The sequence below is a fragment of the Cystoisospora suis genome, assembly GCF_002600585.1.
Source record: "Cystoisospora suis strain Wien I chromosome Unknown contig_783, whole genome shotgun sequence".
Lineage (NCBI taxonomy): Eukaryota > Apicomplexa > Conoidasida > Eucoccidiorida > Sarcocystidae > Cystoisospora > Cystoisospora suis.
The window spans coordinates 1,682-15,838 of NW_027153584.1; the positions used below are offsets into that span (position 1 = coordinate 1,682).

General features: G+C 54.4%; 1 protein-coding gene across 1 annotated transcript; it reads left to right on the top strand.

The window, feature by feature from the left end:
- Window positions 1–28: 28 nt before the first annotated feature.
- CSUI_001894 (uncharacterized protein) lies at window positions 29–13,881 on the top strand. The gene is made up of 8 exons (XM_068062097.1): window positions 29–2,414; window positions 2,695–2,857; window positions 3,390–3,437; window positions 3,686–3,837; window positions 4,403–4,664; window positions 5,204–9,585; window positions 10,281–10,589; window positions 10,849–13,881. Exons 1-6 carry the CDS (start codon window positions 208–210, stop codon window positions 5,300–5,302), a joined length of 2,931 nt encoding a protein of 976 aa, XP_067925919.1. The 5' UTR covers window positions 29–207; the 3' UTR covers window positions 5,303–9,585; window positions 10,281–10,589; window positions 10,849–13,881.
- The last annotated feature ends 276 nt before the right edge of the window (window positions 13,882–14,157 follow it).

The window sequence follows — 14,157 nt, forward strand, 5'->3', positions numbered from 1 at the left end:
ATGGGTATGGCCGCTGGGTTTCTGTGTCTCCCGATCTCTTCGCCTTCTCCGTGGCTTTTGCACCGGATCTCCGCTTCTCCTCTCGGGCGCCACTCGAAAAGCAATTCAAGGCACATATGTCCGTCGTCGTCCCTAGCTTCGCGTTTTCGTTTCCGTTCACCTTATCGTGTTGCTGCTCCTGCCCCACTTGTTTTTCTTATTTGCACCATGGCCTTGCTCGGCGCTCTCTGCTCACCTTCTCCTCGTTCTTTAGAATCGCCCCACTCGGAATGGGACCCCCGTTCCTGGCTGAGAAACTCTTTTTCATCTTCTGTTCTCTTCGCCTCGTCCGTTCTGGCTCTTCGTTTTGGTATTGCGGGTTCATGGTGCATCGCTCCTTCCTTTTGCCTCTTCATTCTACTCCTTTGTCACTGGTTCCCTTTCTCTATCTGTGAAGAACTCTTCAGGGCAATCAGCCGTTGGGTCTCCTCACCTTCTTCGCAATTTTCTCTTTGTAATACAGTCGCTCGTCAACATGAGGAGCGTATTGGCTCTTTCTTGCCCTCCTCGGTTCTTGCTTCCTACACCAGGAAAGAGGCTCTTTCAGTTCCACCTCTGCTCCAGTGTGTTTCCTCCGCACAGTGGACTTCATGTGTTTTTTCGGTAGTCTCCGCTTCTGAGAGCCGATCTTTTCTGGACGCGGTTGCCTTGCTTTCTTTCTGTCTCCTTCGGCTTCATCCTTCACTTTTCTCGTTGAAATCTTTCCGTCTTTGGTGGCCGCGGTTTTCATGTAGCAACCTAGAGGCTGGTTCTTCCCATTTTGTATTTCCTGCTCTCGTTGCGGGTCTCCGCCTGTCGAGGCTAGTCGCTTCGACATCCATCTCCTTGAGTCTGGCGTTTCTGTTACTCTCTTCACGCTCCTCTTGGGCAGGTGCTGTTCTGGTTACTTCCTCATCTCCTCGTGTTGATTCTGGAGTTTCCGCTGGTATGCGCTCGCTCCCTGCGTCTGTCACGGCGACTCTAGGGTGTCGCGATCCCGCCGGGTCGACGACATGTGCTGCGCAGCGTTCTGCTCTCCACTTGCTAGCAGAGCCTGGGCGCTGTGGACACTCCTCGGAACGGCAGGAAAGTATTTTGTCTCAAGGCGGGCAAGTAGCCGCTGTGGCGGGTGAACGGGCCTTTTCAGGAGAGTGGTCCGACATCAGCTCTTCTGATTCTCAGCTTCTTCGGAGAGACAGCAGAATCAAACAGAAGGAGCTCCCCGATCCTCGTGCGTCTCGTCAACCTGCTCTTTCTACTTTTCGGCTTCCATCAAGACTCTCTGGAAGTCGGACTGTCGCAGCGTGTCACTCTTCTCCTTTTAATGGTCGGCAGACACGCATGGTGCTTTCGCGTTCTTCTGTACAGTTCAGGACTCGGATCTCCGAGTGGCCGTCGTCGCAGCCGCGGCTGCCCGGAACGTTTCCCTTGCCTGTGGGCTCACCTGCCTTTGTTCGATCCTTTTCTTCTGCTCCCCAGTTGCTTTCGAGCTCGGCCCCATACAGACCTTTTGTATCTCCAGTCGCAGTGGATGGCTTCTCTGGTAGTCGTGCCGCGTGCTCATCATTTTTCTGTGGTGCCTCGACGCGTTATGCACCCACTCACGCGGTCTCTCCGTTTCTGGGTGGAGGGGTTGTGAAAGCTCCTCTTCCCTGGCCGCTCGATGGAATGCCTTCTTTCGTGGATTCTCCAGGAACTTCTCCCTCGAGTGGATCAAAGCCGTTCTGGGCCCTTCCTGGACGCGCCGGGCTATCTAGGAAATTCGATGGCTCCGCAGACTGTCGTTCGTCTCCGTCCTCCTCGGATTTCGTTGCTGCCTTGCCAGTCTCCTCTGCTGGTGCAGCACTGGGAGAGAACAAAGCGGGAGCAGAAAATGAGGGGATTGTGATAGAGGAACTTCCCCCACTTTCTTTCGATTTCTTTGGGGAGGAAAACGAGCCACCACCTCTTGCTTCCCACGGATACGGAGATTCACCTTCAATCCATATTCCTGGTGTGTGGCATTTCTATTTCCCTCGGTGTATGTACCTCCCGGGTGACTCCGGCGAGACACTAGGCGGAGGCCTAGAGGGTGACATTTCAGACCAGGACTCGGGAACGGGCAGGCAGTCAACAGAGGGGACAAAAGGCGAGAAGGGACTGAAGAACAAGAGACCGAAAGCTCTGGGGGATCGTCAGCGTGCTAGTGGGGGCCTCAGAGAAAATCAAAGCACTCAAACACCGAGGGAGTGCACGTACGTGCCGGACTCTAAAGGCATTTTTGGCCGCAAGCGCTACGGAGGTCCCGAGGCGATCTTTTTCTTTGAAGATCACACGGCGGTGATTCCTTCGCTCTCCGCCCGGGGGAACTGGGCTATTGTCGATCCACCGGAGTCGTCGCCTCTCACTAACAAGGAGTAAGAGTTAGGTCTTGAGTCATGTGGGACCAAGTTTCATTGTCAGAGTCATCCGGGCTTCTCCTTTAAGGGCGCAAAGGGGACTCTCGTAGTGGCTGGTGCTTCCCATCATTCCCAGTGTCAGCGCAATCTACTTCCTACTGTTCCAGCGCTGGTCTATCAGTATCAGAAAGGACTTGTTCTTTCAAGGCAGCCTGGCTGTGTCACAATGTGCATACGGAATAAGAGACACGTTTTCTTTTACATTTGTTTGTTTCGTTTTTGTGTTTTCTCATTCAAGGATACGTCTGTGTGTCTTCAGCAGTAAGGCACCCCAAGAGCGCATCCTACTACGGGGTATCCTGGCTTTTTCAGACCACCCCACCATTTCCCTTTGGGAGGAGCGAGTACAGCTTCATGCAGCTCAAGCCGGGGGCAGCGTTTTTGTGGGCAAAGACGTCCGGGTGAGTCGTGTCTCGGCACACGTGTCGTAGGCTCGTTCAGAAAACGTCTTCAGCAGTGCGTGCTGCAGGTGGCTTGTCCTCAAGTCTTCTTTGGACATGCACGGAAATATACAAGTCTCGTACGAAGACGGAAGGCTGTTTCAATGCGAGGGCTGTGCTACGGAAGCTAATTTTCTCTTTGGGGCTGTTGCTTACTTTCCTCCCGTCTCGCACGCGGCCAAAACCCGAGCTGGGCTGTCCTGGTCACAGATTTGAACAAGCCCATGGACACCAGCTGCGTGAGCTAGGGATCGGATAAGTAGTCGCACCCAGAGGGGCGGTGCTTCTTTTTTGCCGCCGCAGACGTCGGTATTCATAGCAGTGACTTTTTAGTGAATGAAAGCGTGGCTTGTAGTGTCTCGAGAGTCGTGCTTGTTAGGATAGTCTGCAGCTGGTTGACGACACCATCTGTGAGTGTTAGAGACGTGTTGTTTCGTCCCCCACCCCTTGGCTGTTCATTGTGAGTCGGTGTGTGCTTTTGGGCTGTTTGCAGGCGGGAGCCGCTTCAGCTGCCGCTGCATTGCCGCAGAGTGTACAAGTGGTGAGTTTTTCCATTCATCAGCTGTCACGAATCCTCCGGAAGCGTGACGACACACAACTCTCAGCTTTTCGTTGTTTGGTGTGCATGCTCCCTCTGTTGGTGATGTCTTCTTTGTAGTGGGTGAGACCGGAAGCAATGGCTTTCATCGGTCTCACTACCTGATTCAGGTACACCGCCGTAGAGTGTAGCGTGCTGCGGCTAAGCGTAACTGCACGCTCCCCGTAACTGCAGTGTGCTTGTGACTGTAGTGGGACGAAAGCGGGAATGTGCTTCTTGACGGGGATAAAGCTGCTGGCGGACGGAGCGAGAGAGATGAAGAGCCATTTTCGGCGACTGCCACCTATACTCTGTCGGGGGAATTCACGGGGTACCGGATCCTAGGCGAAGACGAGAATTATTTGTAAGCCGGTCTTTTGATGGGCGGGTGAGGCGCTCGCCCGGCCCGCCTTTCAGCTGGTGTGCATGCTGGGTGAGGGAAATGATTTCTTACGGTGCCTCAGACATCATTAGAGCTTCTTGTAACGATGTCTGCGGCACCGTACGTGTTTAGTGGCGCTATTCTAGTCACGGCGGCGCAGGCCCCCCCCCATTCCTCGGAAGCGGTAGGAATCTGTCTACCTTCCATTTGTGCATCTCGTCTTCCTGGCGTCTTCTGGATGGTCGCCGGCGGTTTCCGCTTAGTAGTGAACGATCAGCGAAATCATCATAACTCAGGGATTCGCTTAAATTAATGGGGGTAGCGTTTCTCTTGTCACCCTGCGGTGACGGAGGAAAACAGCTTACTTGCTTTCGCTCTCTTTCTTTTGAGGGTGCATCAAGTTGTCGAGTCTGAGTTTACGCATGAGATTCGGTGTGAGTCTAGCGCGATGAGCTATGTCTTCGACAGTAAGCTTTACTGTTACACAGGGTGGCTGTGGTGATTGCGCGCGCTTAGTCCTCGCTTGCTGTCTGTCTGGACTTCCCAGTAAGGTTCATCACCACTTCGTTCGGTATGGCCCTAAACAACTCTACCACTTGGTCGAGCCAGCACCCGCGGTGGGTGCTCGTCTTGTTTCCGCGGTGACAGAATCCTTCCTCGCACCGAAGAGTCCGGTGGCTATAAAACCAGCGGTGGCTCTGAGAAGTCGAGGCAAGCCAGGCACTGCGAGACAGGGGCCACGCAAAGAAGAGTCCGTGGAGGACCCAAGATCTTCTGCTGGGGACTTGAGAGACCGTCTCGATGAAGTTGTAAGTCCCTGGGGGAAAGCGTGTCATCACTCTAGCCGTGAGAAGGTCAGAGCCCCTCACCGCGGGACCCTCCCGCGGTGAGGGGCTAAAGTGATGACCATGTCAGGGCCTGACTGCCTGACTGGGGTCGCTGGCTTGAGACGGCAGCCCGAGCGCTCTCTATACGTCATGAAGCACAGGAACTCTCCATAAGCTTTTCCGTGGAAGCAGAACCAGCACTTCGTGGAGCCCTTCGTACGTTTGAGACTATCCCAGGTCCACGAGTGTTCTGTTGGCATCGATTACACCTGTGAGGTGTTTCTTAGGTAGGGGAGGCTGCAAATGTCCTGTAATAGGAACGCAGTTGTACCGGTGATAGTGCTTCTGAGAAATCCGAAGATATGTCACACATACAACTGCATTGTCCGAGAGGAGGTGCTTTTTTCTCCGTGTGATCTGGAACCGACTGTCGACGGAGCGCAGATGTTCTGTAGTCTTGCGGAGACCGGCTGAAAGTATATGTTGAGTGCCATGCTTTGTCGGTCTCGTTCTCGATGCAGCTAGCTCATTTTGCTGATGAGGATCCTCAGACTGTCGCATGGCCTGTCCCTCGCCTGCCGAAGTCGAGTCAGCTCGAGGAGGAGGATGAGGAAGACTAATTTTCTAATCCCTCCAAGAGGAGCGAAAAGCACCGGACTTCTTGTTTAATGCAACTTTCGCGACGACGCCACTACCCCTCGCCATTTAACACCCGGCTACCGCAGGAGGCACTGCTGGGTAGGAGAGTTTCACTCCAGAGAGAAGTACGGGCTGTCCTGTTCGAAGCAGGAAAACTAGTAGCAAGTGTTGGAACTTGACTTCCTTTCTCTCCTGTCGTGGAAACTTCCGTTTCCCTAAACAGAGCACGCACAGGTTGCCGGAGACGTTAGTTTCCGGGTAAGCCTGTCGACCATAACCCGCTGTGAACTCTCAGATGTCGCAGCCTGTGCGCGAAGCCGGCTTAGGTGTCGTGCAGAGCGGCACAAGTCCACCCGACTGATCACACCAGAGCGTCTTTGTTTCGGGGGCGCGTTTGTCTGTATACCTTATCCAGTCACGCAGTGTTCTCGTCTGTGTAAACTCCAGCCTTTCTGATCGTCAGCTGTGTCTGCGCCCAGGTGATCTGAGACTGAAAGCTTCTTGTGAGAAAACTCCTTTGTGACTTCGGCCGGAGATTGCTCCTCTCTGCTCGATCAATGGATTTCAAAAAACAAAAGATGCTAACACACAAAACCAGTAGCGACCTCTCTCGAACATGTACAACTGCTCGTGCCCGCCGTCATTCTTCCATAGCTCTGTTAACGTGAGTGTGGAAAGCATTGTTGCCGATCGCCTTTCCAAGCTGTGCAGTACGGCTGAGAAGCACCGGTGACTACGAACCACGGGTCTGCCTCTGTAAAGCCTTGACTTTTTGAACGGATGGTCAGCCGGAGCAGGGTTTGAGTTGAACTGTCAAGTGACCAAATTGCTGAACTGGTGTGTGTCAAGTTGAGGCTGCGGATTGACTACCGGAGGGCTTGAATGCATGCAGGCCAGTCCGAAGAAAGTGACACAGCAACTGAAGGTCTGTTACGGTCTCCACGGTCGTGATTTTGTCCTTTTTTCCACCTCTCAACTCTCATAGACTACGTTGGGTCTGCTGCGTCGAAGCTTTGTGCTTAAGGAGCACTTGTACCGTCCGGGAGGTCCTTTCTCTGTAGCTGTCGAGCCAGTCCAGATGTTTCGGCGTCCTGTAGGATATGAGAGAAAGCGTTTAGTTTTCAGGTTGTGGCTCTCTCTGTGAGAGCCGGCTGTCGACATAGAAGCCGAAAAGTAGGTTGAAGTTGCCCAGCTACGTTTCAGCCAGCGTGAGTGCACTCCCAGGGCAACTGCGGGTTCCGCCGCCCTTCTAATGCGCGCATTCACCGACCCTGTCTGCTCTAATGATCGTCACTTCATTACATGGTCAAACACCGCATGCCGTCTTTCAGCTTCTGCTGTGATTGTCAGCCCCACTGTCCACTGCCCTTCTGCTCAACTCTCTCCGGTCGCGGCCCCCTGTCTCCATCCCCCGCGGAGCAGCGGTTTCATTTGTTCCCGAGAAGAAGAGGTACTCCTATTTGCATGAGGCTCTCCATTCCCTTAAGGGCAATAATGGCTCCTTTGTACTTCGGGATTTGTGCTAAAGAGGCCAGGGTTACGGCAGCGTTCCTCTGGACGCCGCCGACGTCTTTTCTCAGAGCTTCGACACAACAAAAGATACCTTTGGTTAAGTCAAGCTGTAGTAAGACGGGGTCGCCGACCGAATCCTCTCTTTTCTGCCCTGGTTCTTTCGATCGCACACCGCCATCTTGTTTACCCTGTGTAGGCCTCGCAGGGCTCCGGTCCCGATTCTGCCGCGCTTCCGGGGGGTTCGGTTCGGTTTCACCAGTTTTACCACTTGGCAGTTTGCTAGCGGGGAGATGATTCGTGGCAGGTGCTTCCGGCCCTCCGCTTGCCTGCCTGTTCATGGCGGCGATTTGCGCCTTTGCGGTGAGGCCAAGAAACAGAAGTAGGTTGCCACGAATCCGGGGTACTGGTGCACTCATCTCGCTCTCCTTGCTGGCGTACCGCCTCGGGACCACTGCTGCTAGAGTCTCACATACAAAACGAACAAGGTGGGTTAGATCCCACACCTCTTCTTGTGGTTTTCCTGATGTGGAAGTACCTTCCAGGTGTCCTGTCGTTGTACGTTCCGTCTCCTCTTTTCTTCGTGTCTTCTCTCGCTCGATCTCCGCTGCTGAGGCGATAGAGAAAAGTGGGGTGTGCTGGGCTAAAGAACACAGGAGCTGCACCGCTGCGCTCGTCGCTTCGTCGGGATCTCGTTGAAGACGAACAATACGGACCAAACGAGGGAAAAGCGCATGCACAAGGTCCCGGCTATCGGTGAGGGCCGGGCTTGTAAGTGCACCGGTGCAGCTTGAGGAACTCGACGTAACCATGGATGAGACACAAGGCGTGCGAGGACGAAGACTGGAGGACGACGAAGCGCAGGGAAGGCTTGGGATGCTCTTTTGTACAGCTGCGGTAGCACCGACAATGCGGCTGGCGAGAGTGAGACTGCGAATGCACAAAAGCTCGTCCCTTTCTGATCTCCTGGAAGCAGCTTGTATCGCTCCGTCGATGAATGGAAGAAGCCACCTCAAGAAGCGCTCGTCGCCTAGCAAATTTATCTGCAAATCTCGAAGTTCGTCAGGTTCACTTGGTCCGGTAGCTGGTGGGGGTCTAGAGGCCTCCACACTGTTACTCCTCTTGCGCGTTGCAGTGGTCGCGGGAGCGGTTAAGTTCACGAACAGACCCAGCACATCAGTCCCTGGCAGCCTCGCTATTTGTCCACCTAGAAAAGAGGGACGGCTCGTTTCCCCAGCCGAAGAAGTAAGAGTGCCGGACTCGGACTTCGTGCCAGAAAGAGAAGAGGCCGGGCCGGGGGTAGCGACGTATAGAAGCTGGAGTAAAGGCTCCTTCAGTTGCCGAAGAATTTCCAGGCGGAGGCGACACGAGTGTGAAAGGTTGGTGAGTATAGACAGGCATTGCTTACCAGCTGTCATGAGGTTGGTATCTTGCTCTGCGACTCCTAGTCTTCCTCTGTTTCCTTCGAAATTTAACTGCTCTAAAGCTCTCCACTGCGAAATCAGCTCAGAAGCCAGTCCGGAAACAGTCTCGTTCTCGTTACCAGGCTTTTGTCGCATGCCCAAGAGACTGTGACCTGCCTCACCCTGTGCATCTTCATGTCTTTTTCTGGTGTTGCCGGGAGCGACAGATAGGATCTGGTCAGTCTCTTCAGAGGGCCTAGGCCTGTCCCTGCGAGCTGCAGGAGACTGGCTTGGCATATGTCTGATGGACGTGTTCTCTTTCCTGAGTGTTTCACCGGGAAGTAGCTGCTGGACACAGTGCCTGATTTTCTCTTCTATTTCGCGGCAACGCACTAGAGCCGCTGCACGCTCACGGACGGCCCCGCAGAGCTTGTGCAGAAGTGACGGATCTGCCTGTGTCTCAGTCTGATCCCCCGCCTGCTGGGAGAAAAACTTTTGTATGGATGGCTCGAGAAGGAGATTGCAAAGCAGCCCCCCGGCATCTCGACCGCAGGCGAAAAGCCACTGACTGCCTGCATGGCATGATGCGGACCATGACTCCTCTGCATGGTCAGCGCCATTGTCTCGTTGTTCGTTAACCTGTTGATGAGCCTTAGCGGCGGCAAAGAACGATGAGGATATCATCGATCTGTCCGTAGTAGAGGCAGGGGGACAAGACGCCGAAGGATCAACAGATTCAACAGACAGAAGACGGGATTCAGAGAAGCCAGACGAAACCCTCCCATCAAACGACAGATCGGGTGAACCAGTTGACGACGGTGCCTGGGTGATTGGGTGTCTGTCCAGTTGCATCATGTGAAGTAAATAAGTGATGAATGCTTCGAGTCCACGTCGGTGAAGAACTTCAGCCATCTTTCGCCTGGAGAGAGCTTCGAAGGAGAAGAAATACAACATACCGGTTACAAGGAAGGCGACTTCGCTCACAACTTCCATGTCCTTTTGGTCCGGTCTACGGGCAACCAGCTGTGGGTTGTCAACGCATAGCCGACTTCCTTCTCCATCACAGGATGTTGTCGCCACATTGTGTTGTGGGGGTTGTAGGGGTGTTCGTTGTTGCATCCCCTGCAGGCAGGACATTGTTTCCGCGAAAAGAGTCACAAGGGCGCCCGCTGCGTTCTCGCAGATCTCGAGAAGACAGACCGAAGAAGAAAAGGAGGATGACGAGGAAGAATCAGCTGAGCAAGTATTGGCTGCGGCTGAACAGCTAGACCTGTCGTCTTCAGATTCCGCACGGGGGTTGGCTTGAGATGGCAAGGATTCCGAAGAGGCACAGATTGTATGGACAAGGCGAAGTGCGTTGATACTATCTTGTACAATCAGCACGACGGACGACGACGGGATCGTTGAATGTAATTTGTCCTCACTGCAGTGAGGGGAGTTCTCCCTAGCTGCTCCGTGTTCCGTGCGTAACTTCCGCAGACGGGCAGCGGCATTGCAGAAGTCAGTCTCCGCTACTCTCAAAAGCGTGCGCTTTGTCGATACAGCTTGGCTCCCCTTCTCTCCTGTACCACCTGAGTGTTCCTTCTTCTGGCCCAGGCCTACCCCACGTGTGTAGTTGCTGTGCCCCTCTCCATGTGAAACTGCGCCACTAGAGTCATCTGCGGCCACATCAGTTGAAGACTTCGTGGGGATTGTGGCAGGCCGGTCTAGCGGTTGGTAAGGGTGATAGCAGAACCAAAAGCGAGCGGCAGCCTCGGTCTGCAGCACGTCAAGAGCGGTCTGCAAGACCGAGTGGGATATTTCGGCGTAAGTGTTCTTGCTCTTTGCAAAGGTCCCAATAGTCTTCTCTAGTGTGGCAATAGCTGATCCAGGACTGGAGGCACCCGCCATTTCGATGTCCTGGTGGGTAGCATTCTGTTCACCCCTGTCACCACACGGAGGACAGTGGGAGTCCACCGACGCTTCGCGGCGTGAAGGCGACATAGTTGATGTCTCTTGTGACCCTCTTTCTGTAGAAGTCGATGTCATTTCGGGTGATTTGCTGCAGGGGCCTGACGACGCAGCGGCTGCATGGGCCGACTTTGACAGAATACAGTTACAGTCAATCTCCGCCTGCTTCTTTGCTTCGTCTTCTTGTCTCGGGATTACCTCTGCGCTTGTGGATGTAGCGGCAGCCTGTGAAGTGACGCGAAAAGCCTGCGAACGCCAAAGCCGGCCAAGCGAAGAAAAACGAAGCAGAAAGTGAACAGCAACTCAGGAACTGGAGTTAATCTTGGAGGCTTGTCCTTGCTGGCGGGCTCGGGTCGAATGGTTGCAAGCAAGTCTCGAAGCTGCAACTGTCTTTCCTCCCCAGCGAGTAAGACCGGGAAGACAGATTAACTGCGGGGCTCTCTCCGTTTGCTCTTTTGTCGGGCTACCAGACCCTGTGATGGCAGTCTCACCTGCTCACTTGAATCCGCATCCTTAGGGCAGGCTTCAGAAGCCGACACGCAGCATACCCGGCTCTCGTTCGGTGTACTCTGTGGGGAAAGAATGTGCTCCAGCTGTGCCAGTTGGCAGACGTGTTGCCTGGTCTGGCGCAGCATTTGGGTGGCTTCGATATCTTCTGGGTGCAGCGCTGTGGCTTGTTCTAGGTCTGCCACTGCCTCTTGCCACCGCTGAAGAGCTCTATAAGCCAGGGCGCGCCTGCAGAAGGCCTTGAAACAAAGGGTCGCCGACTTCTTAAACCTGGGGAAACCAACAGGGAGGCCGGCTCAGAAGAAAGTCAACAGAATCCCAGCAGAGAGGAAAAGTGCTGGGTTTTGTCGCAACTGTCACGGCTCGTGTCGCCAAAGTGTTTCCTGGGGTGTACCGGAACAGTCTCCCTTTGCTGGCGGCTAGCTCGACGTGCCACAAAGCATGCCTAAAGAGGAACTGACACGCATCTTGATGCGCATGACAGGGCATATGGTACGTGAACAAAGAAGGTGAAAAGACCGGTACACGCGGTCGCCCCAACGCACGCCACAGTCCGTCCGGTCAGCAGCACCCAACCTCGCAGCCTACCCGTCCTCGAAGATCTCACAGTATTCAAGGAGAGTCGTAGCGGTCTCACAGACTTCATTGTAGCGCTTCAGCTTCAGCAGGACCAGTGCTTTGTTGTTCCAAAGTTCTTTCACATCCCTGCGGTGTTCCAGCCCCTCTTCATATGCCTCCAGCGCACCCAGCAAGTCTCCGCGCTTGAGCAGTGCATTTCCTCTTTCTTTGCAACGGATAGCAGCCCGTCGTCTTTCCTGCCGCTTATGTAGATTTTCCTTCATATCCTTCTCGAGCGTTTGGAAAGCAGGGTCGGCCGCAGGAGTAATTGGCACAGTGTTCTCTTTTTCCTCTTCGTCTGTCGAAGGCTCCCACATCTCCCACGTCTGATACTGTACGACTTTGGTCTTCTTCACATGCTTCCGGGTGTTCAGCCACTGCTGCCAGCGGGCCTTCCTTGTCATGTGTCCAGCCTTCTGGCTTTTCAGCGCCTGGACCTTCTCCTGGAGTTGCGCCAGCCGCTCCTTCATCGACAGCAGAGGTCCGCCACAGCGGTTGCATTGTGTCATGTTAGGCAAGCTGAACTCCACCAGGCACGCCCGACAGAAGAATGTGTAGTGACGCTTGCCTTCTCCTTTCCCTTCTTGACCCATGAACAGTTCCTCTCGCGCTTTCGCTGCCGCCTCCTGAACGCCACGGAGACCGAATACCTCTCATTCAAGAGTCGCTCAATGATACCTCAGCATATAAGGACCAAGAATAGTCCGGTTGCTTTACATAGCAGAGGCAGCATGGCGGGTTTCGGTTTGTAGAGGGGATAACGAAGAAAAAGTTTTCAACTAATGGATCACTACAGTAGCTGCGACCGGTGAACCCTAAACCCTAAACTCCTGTCCAGAATAACTTCCGTCAGCACAGCACGCTGACTTTCTCCTTGCACGAAGCCGTCCCAGGCTTTGACCGAGTATGCCGATGGTATTTGAACGTCCTCTCTCGAGACCGCACGAGGAAGATGTTTCTCCTTGAGCAGTCGGAATTACGCAAAACTCTGGGGCCTTGTTTCACAAACCTGTCCGAGTGGGACGTCTGCACGTGCCTGTGCTTGTAGTGTACCGCAACGCCTGTACCCTACAGTCGGACCATTGCCCAGTCTCCACCGGCCTTGCCCGGTTTCGGAGCAGCAGCACCGGCGAATCTACGCTTGTGCAGGAAACATTAGACCAAGGGGGGATTGGCACTCAAAAAAGCTTGGTTTGCGTAGAATGCTTAGCCATCAAGGATGGTGACGCAGTGCTTGCAAAGGTCACGGCCCGACTGCAGGGATACATCTGTCGGCAACGGCACATGCGGAAGCGGGACGAGGTGCCGGTGAACTTCTGGTGAGCGTGGTCCCGTCCTTAGGAATGGTCACCCCTGCACGCTGTCGATGTGCGTCGCCGCTGAGTGTACTCTGGTGGTTTGTGTTACGTCGTCCACCGCAACGCAAAGAGACATCTACATTCCGGCTTACAGCCTGCCACTCAGTGGCAGACTTCATGTAGGGCTGTCTCCGGTGTTGGCACATGCGGAACTTTCTCTGCATGTCGAATATCCGAGGAAGGAACGTCTTACCAACAGAGCGCAGCAGTAGGGTGACCCTCGGCTGCCGATGCAGATCCTCAAAACACTTCTCTCCTGCTCTCCAAAGTGAGCCAGGGGGTCCAACAGCAGGTGGCCGGTGCTTGCTGCTGGTGAGTTCGACCCGCAGCGACAGCCAGGCAGCAGTTCTGGAGTCCCCTACCTCTTTCCTTATCTCCTTTGCCCGCGCTCGCCATTTTTCGCGTTCTTCGTGCCGTTCCAGAGCGGCTGCGTCGATAGTGCCGTCTATAAGCCCTCGGACGGTATCGTGAACCTCCTGTACTCTCTCGACAAAGTTTTCTGCCTCCCTGGCCTTGCATGCAAGTTCGAGTTCACGTAGTTTCCGTAGAACTTCTTGTTCCTCCAAACAGCCCTCCGTGTGAAGCTGTGTGTCCGAATCACCCATAATGGCTTCGCTTGGAATGCCAGCCTGCCGGGGCTTTCAGCTACAGATCCCCCGGTGTGGCTAACTCCGGCCCAAGTAGCACGCCTTCAGCTACTTCTGATGACTCGGGTCCTCCGCGGCGACAGGCTGTGAAGCCGTATGCACACAGAAACCACTAACTACCACAGGGAAAGATATTTCGGACGTGATGGGTTTCCTTCCGAGTCTCACTCCTGTAAAGTCAGTCTCACGCACCCCGCAGGGTCCGTATGCGTCAGCAGAGCTTGGCGTAAGCCAGCCGAAGGTACCGACGTATCGAGCCAGTACGAGGTGCTGACATCAAGTCTACAACGCTGAGATAAGGCTTCGTGCGTAGTTTTCTGCCGCGGGCTGCGATCCGCAGGCGCTGCCTGCCAAACTACTCTCTCCCGCACCTTGCTCTCAAAACCTACGGGTCGGAGTGACGACTGCAGGTCTGCATGGAAGCAGCTAAGCTTGCACTGGACGACCTGCGTAAACTTATACCTCGGACAAGGCCGTAGAAACTGGCCGCCGCCAACAGCTTTGGTGCTGACGGCATGCAGCCTTTATGCACCAAGACGATGACAAACTTTACGTAGCAGCCGCCGGTCTGTTTTGTTTTCCTGGCGGCTATCGCGGCCAGCGATCTTGAAGACGGTGTCGATCACTGAGGGTTCCGGTGTGCAATGGGCGGCGCTCTTGACAATTCACCCTGTGCCCTTCGCTGCTCTTCACTACCGGATATCGAATGGCGGCTGAAGTTAAAACAGAAAAATGTAAAGCTCTGATGTGCCTTGTATTGGGCAAACACTGTCACACAGCGCTCTTCGTTACACGTTACTTCAGCCTGGCCGAGAACAACTTCACTTTGGTCGGGGTCTCTAAA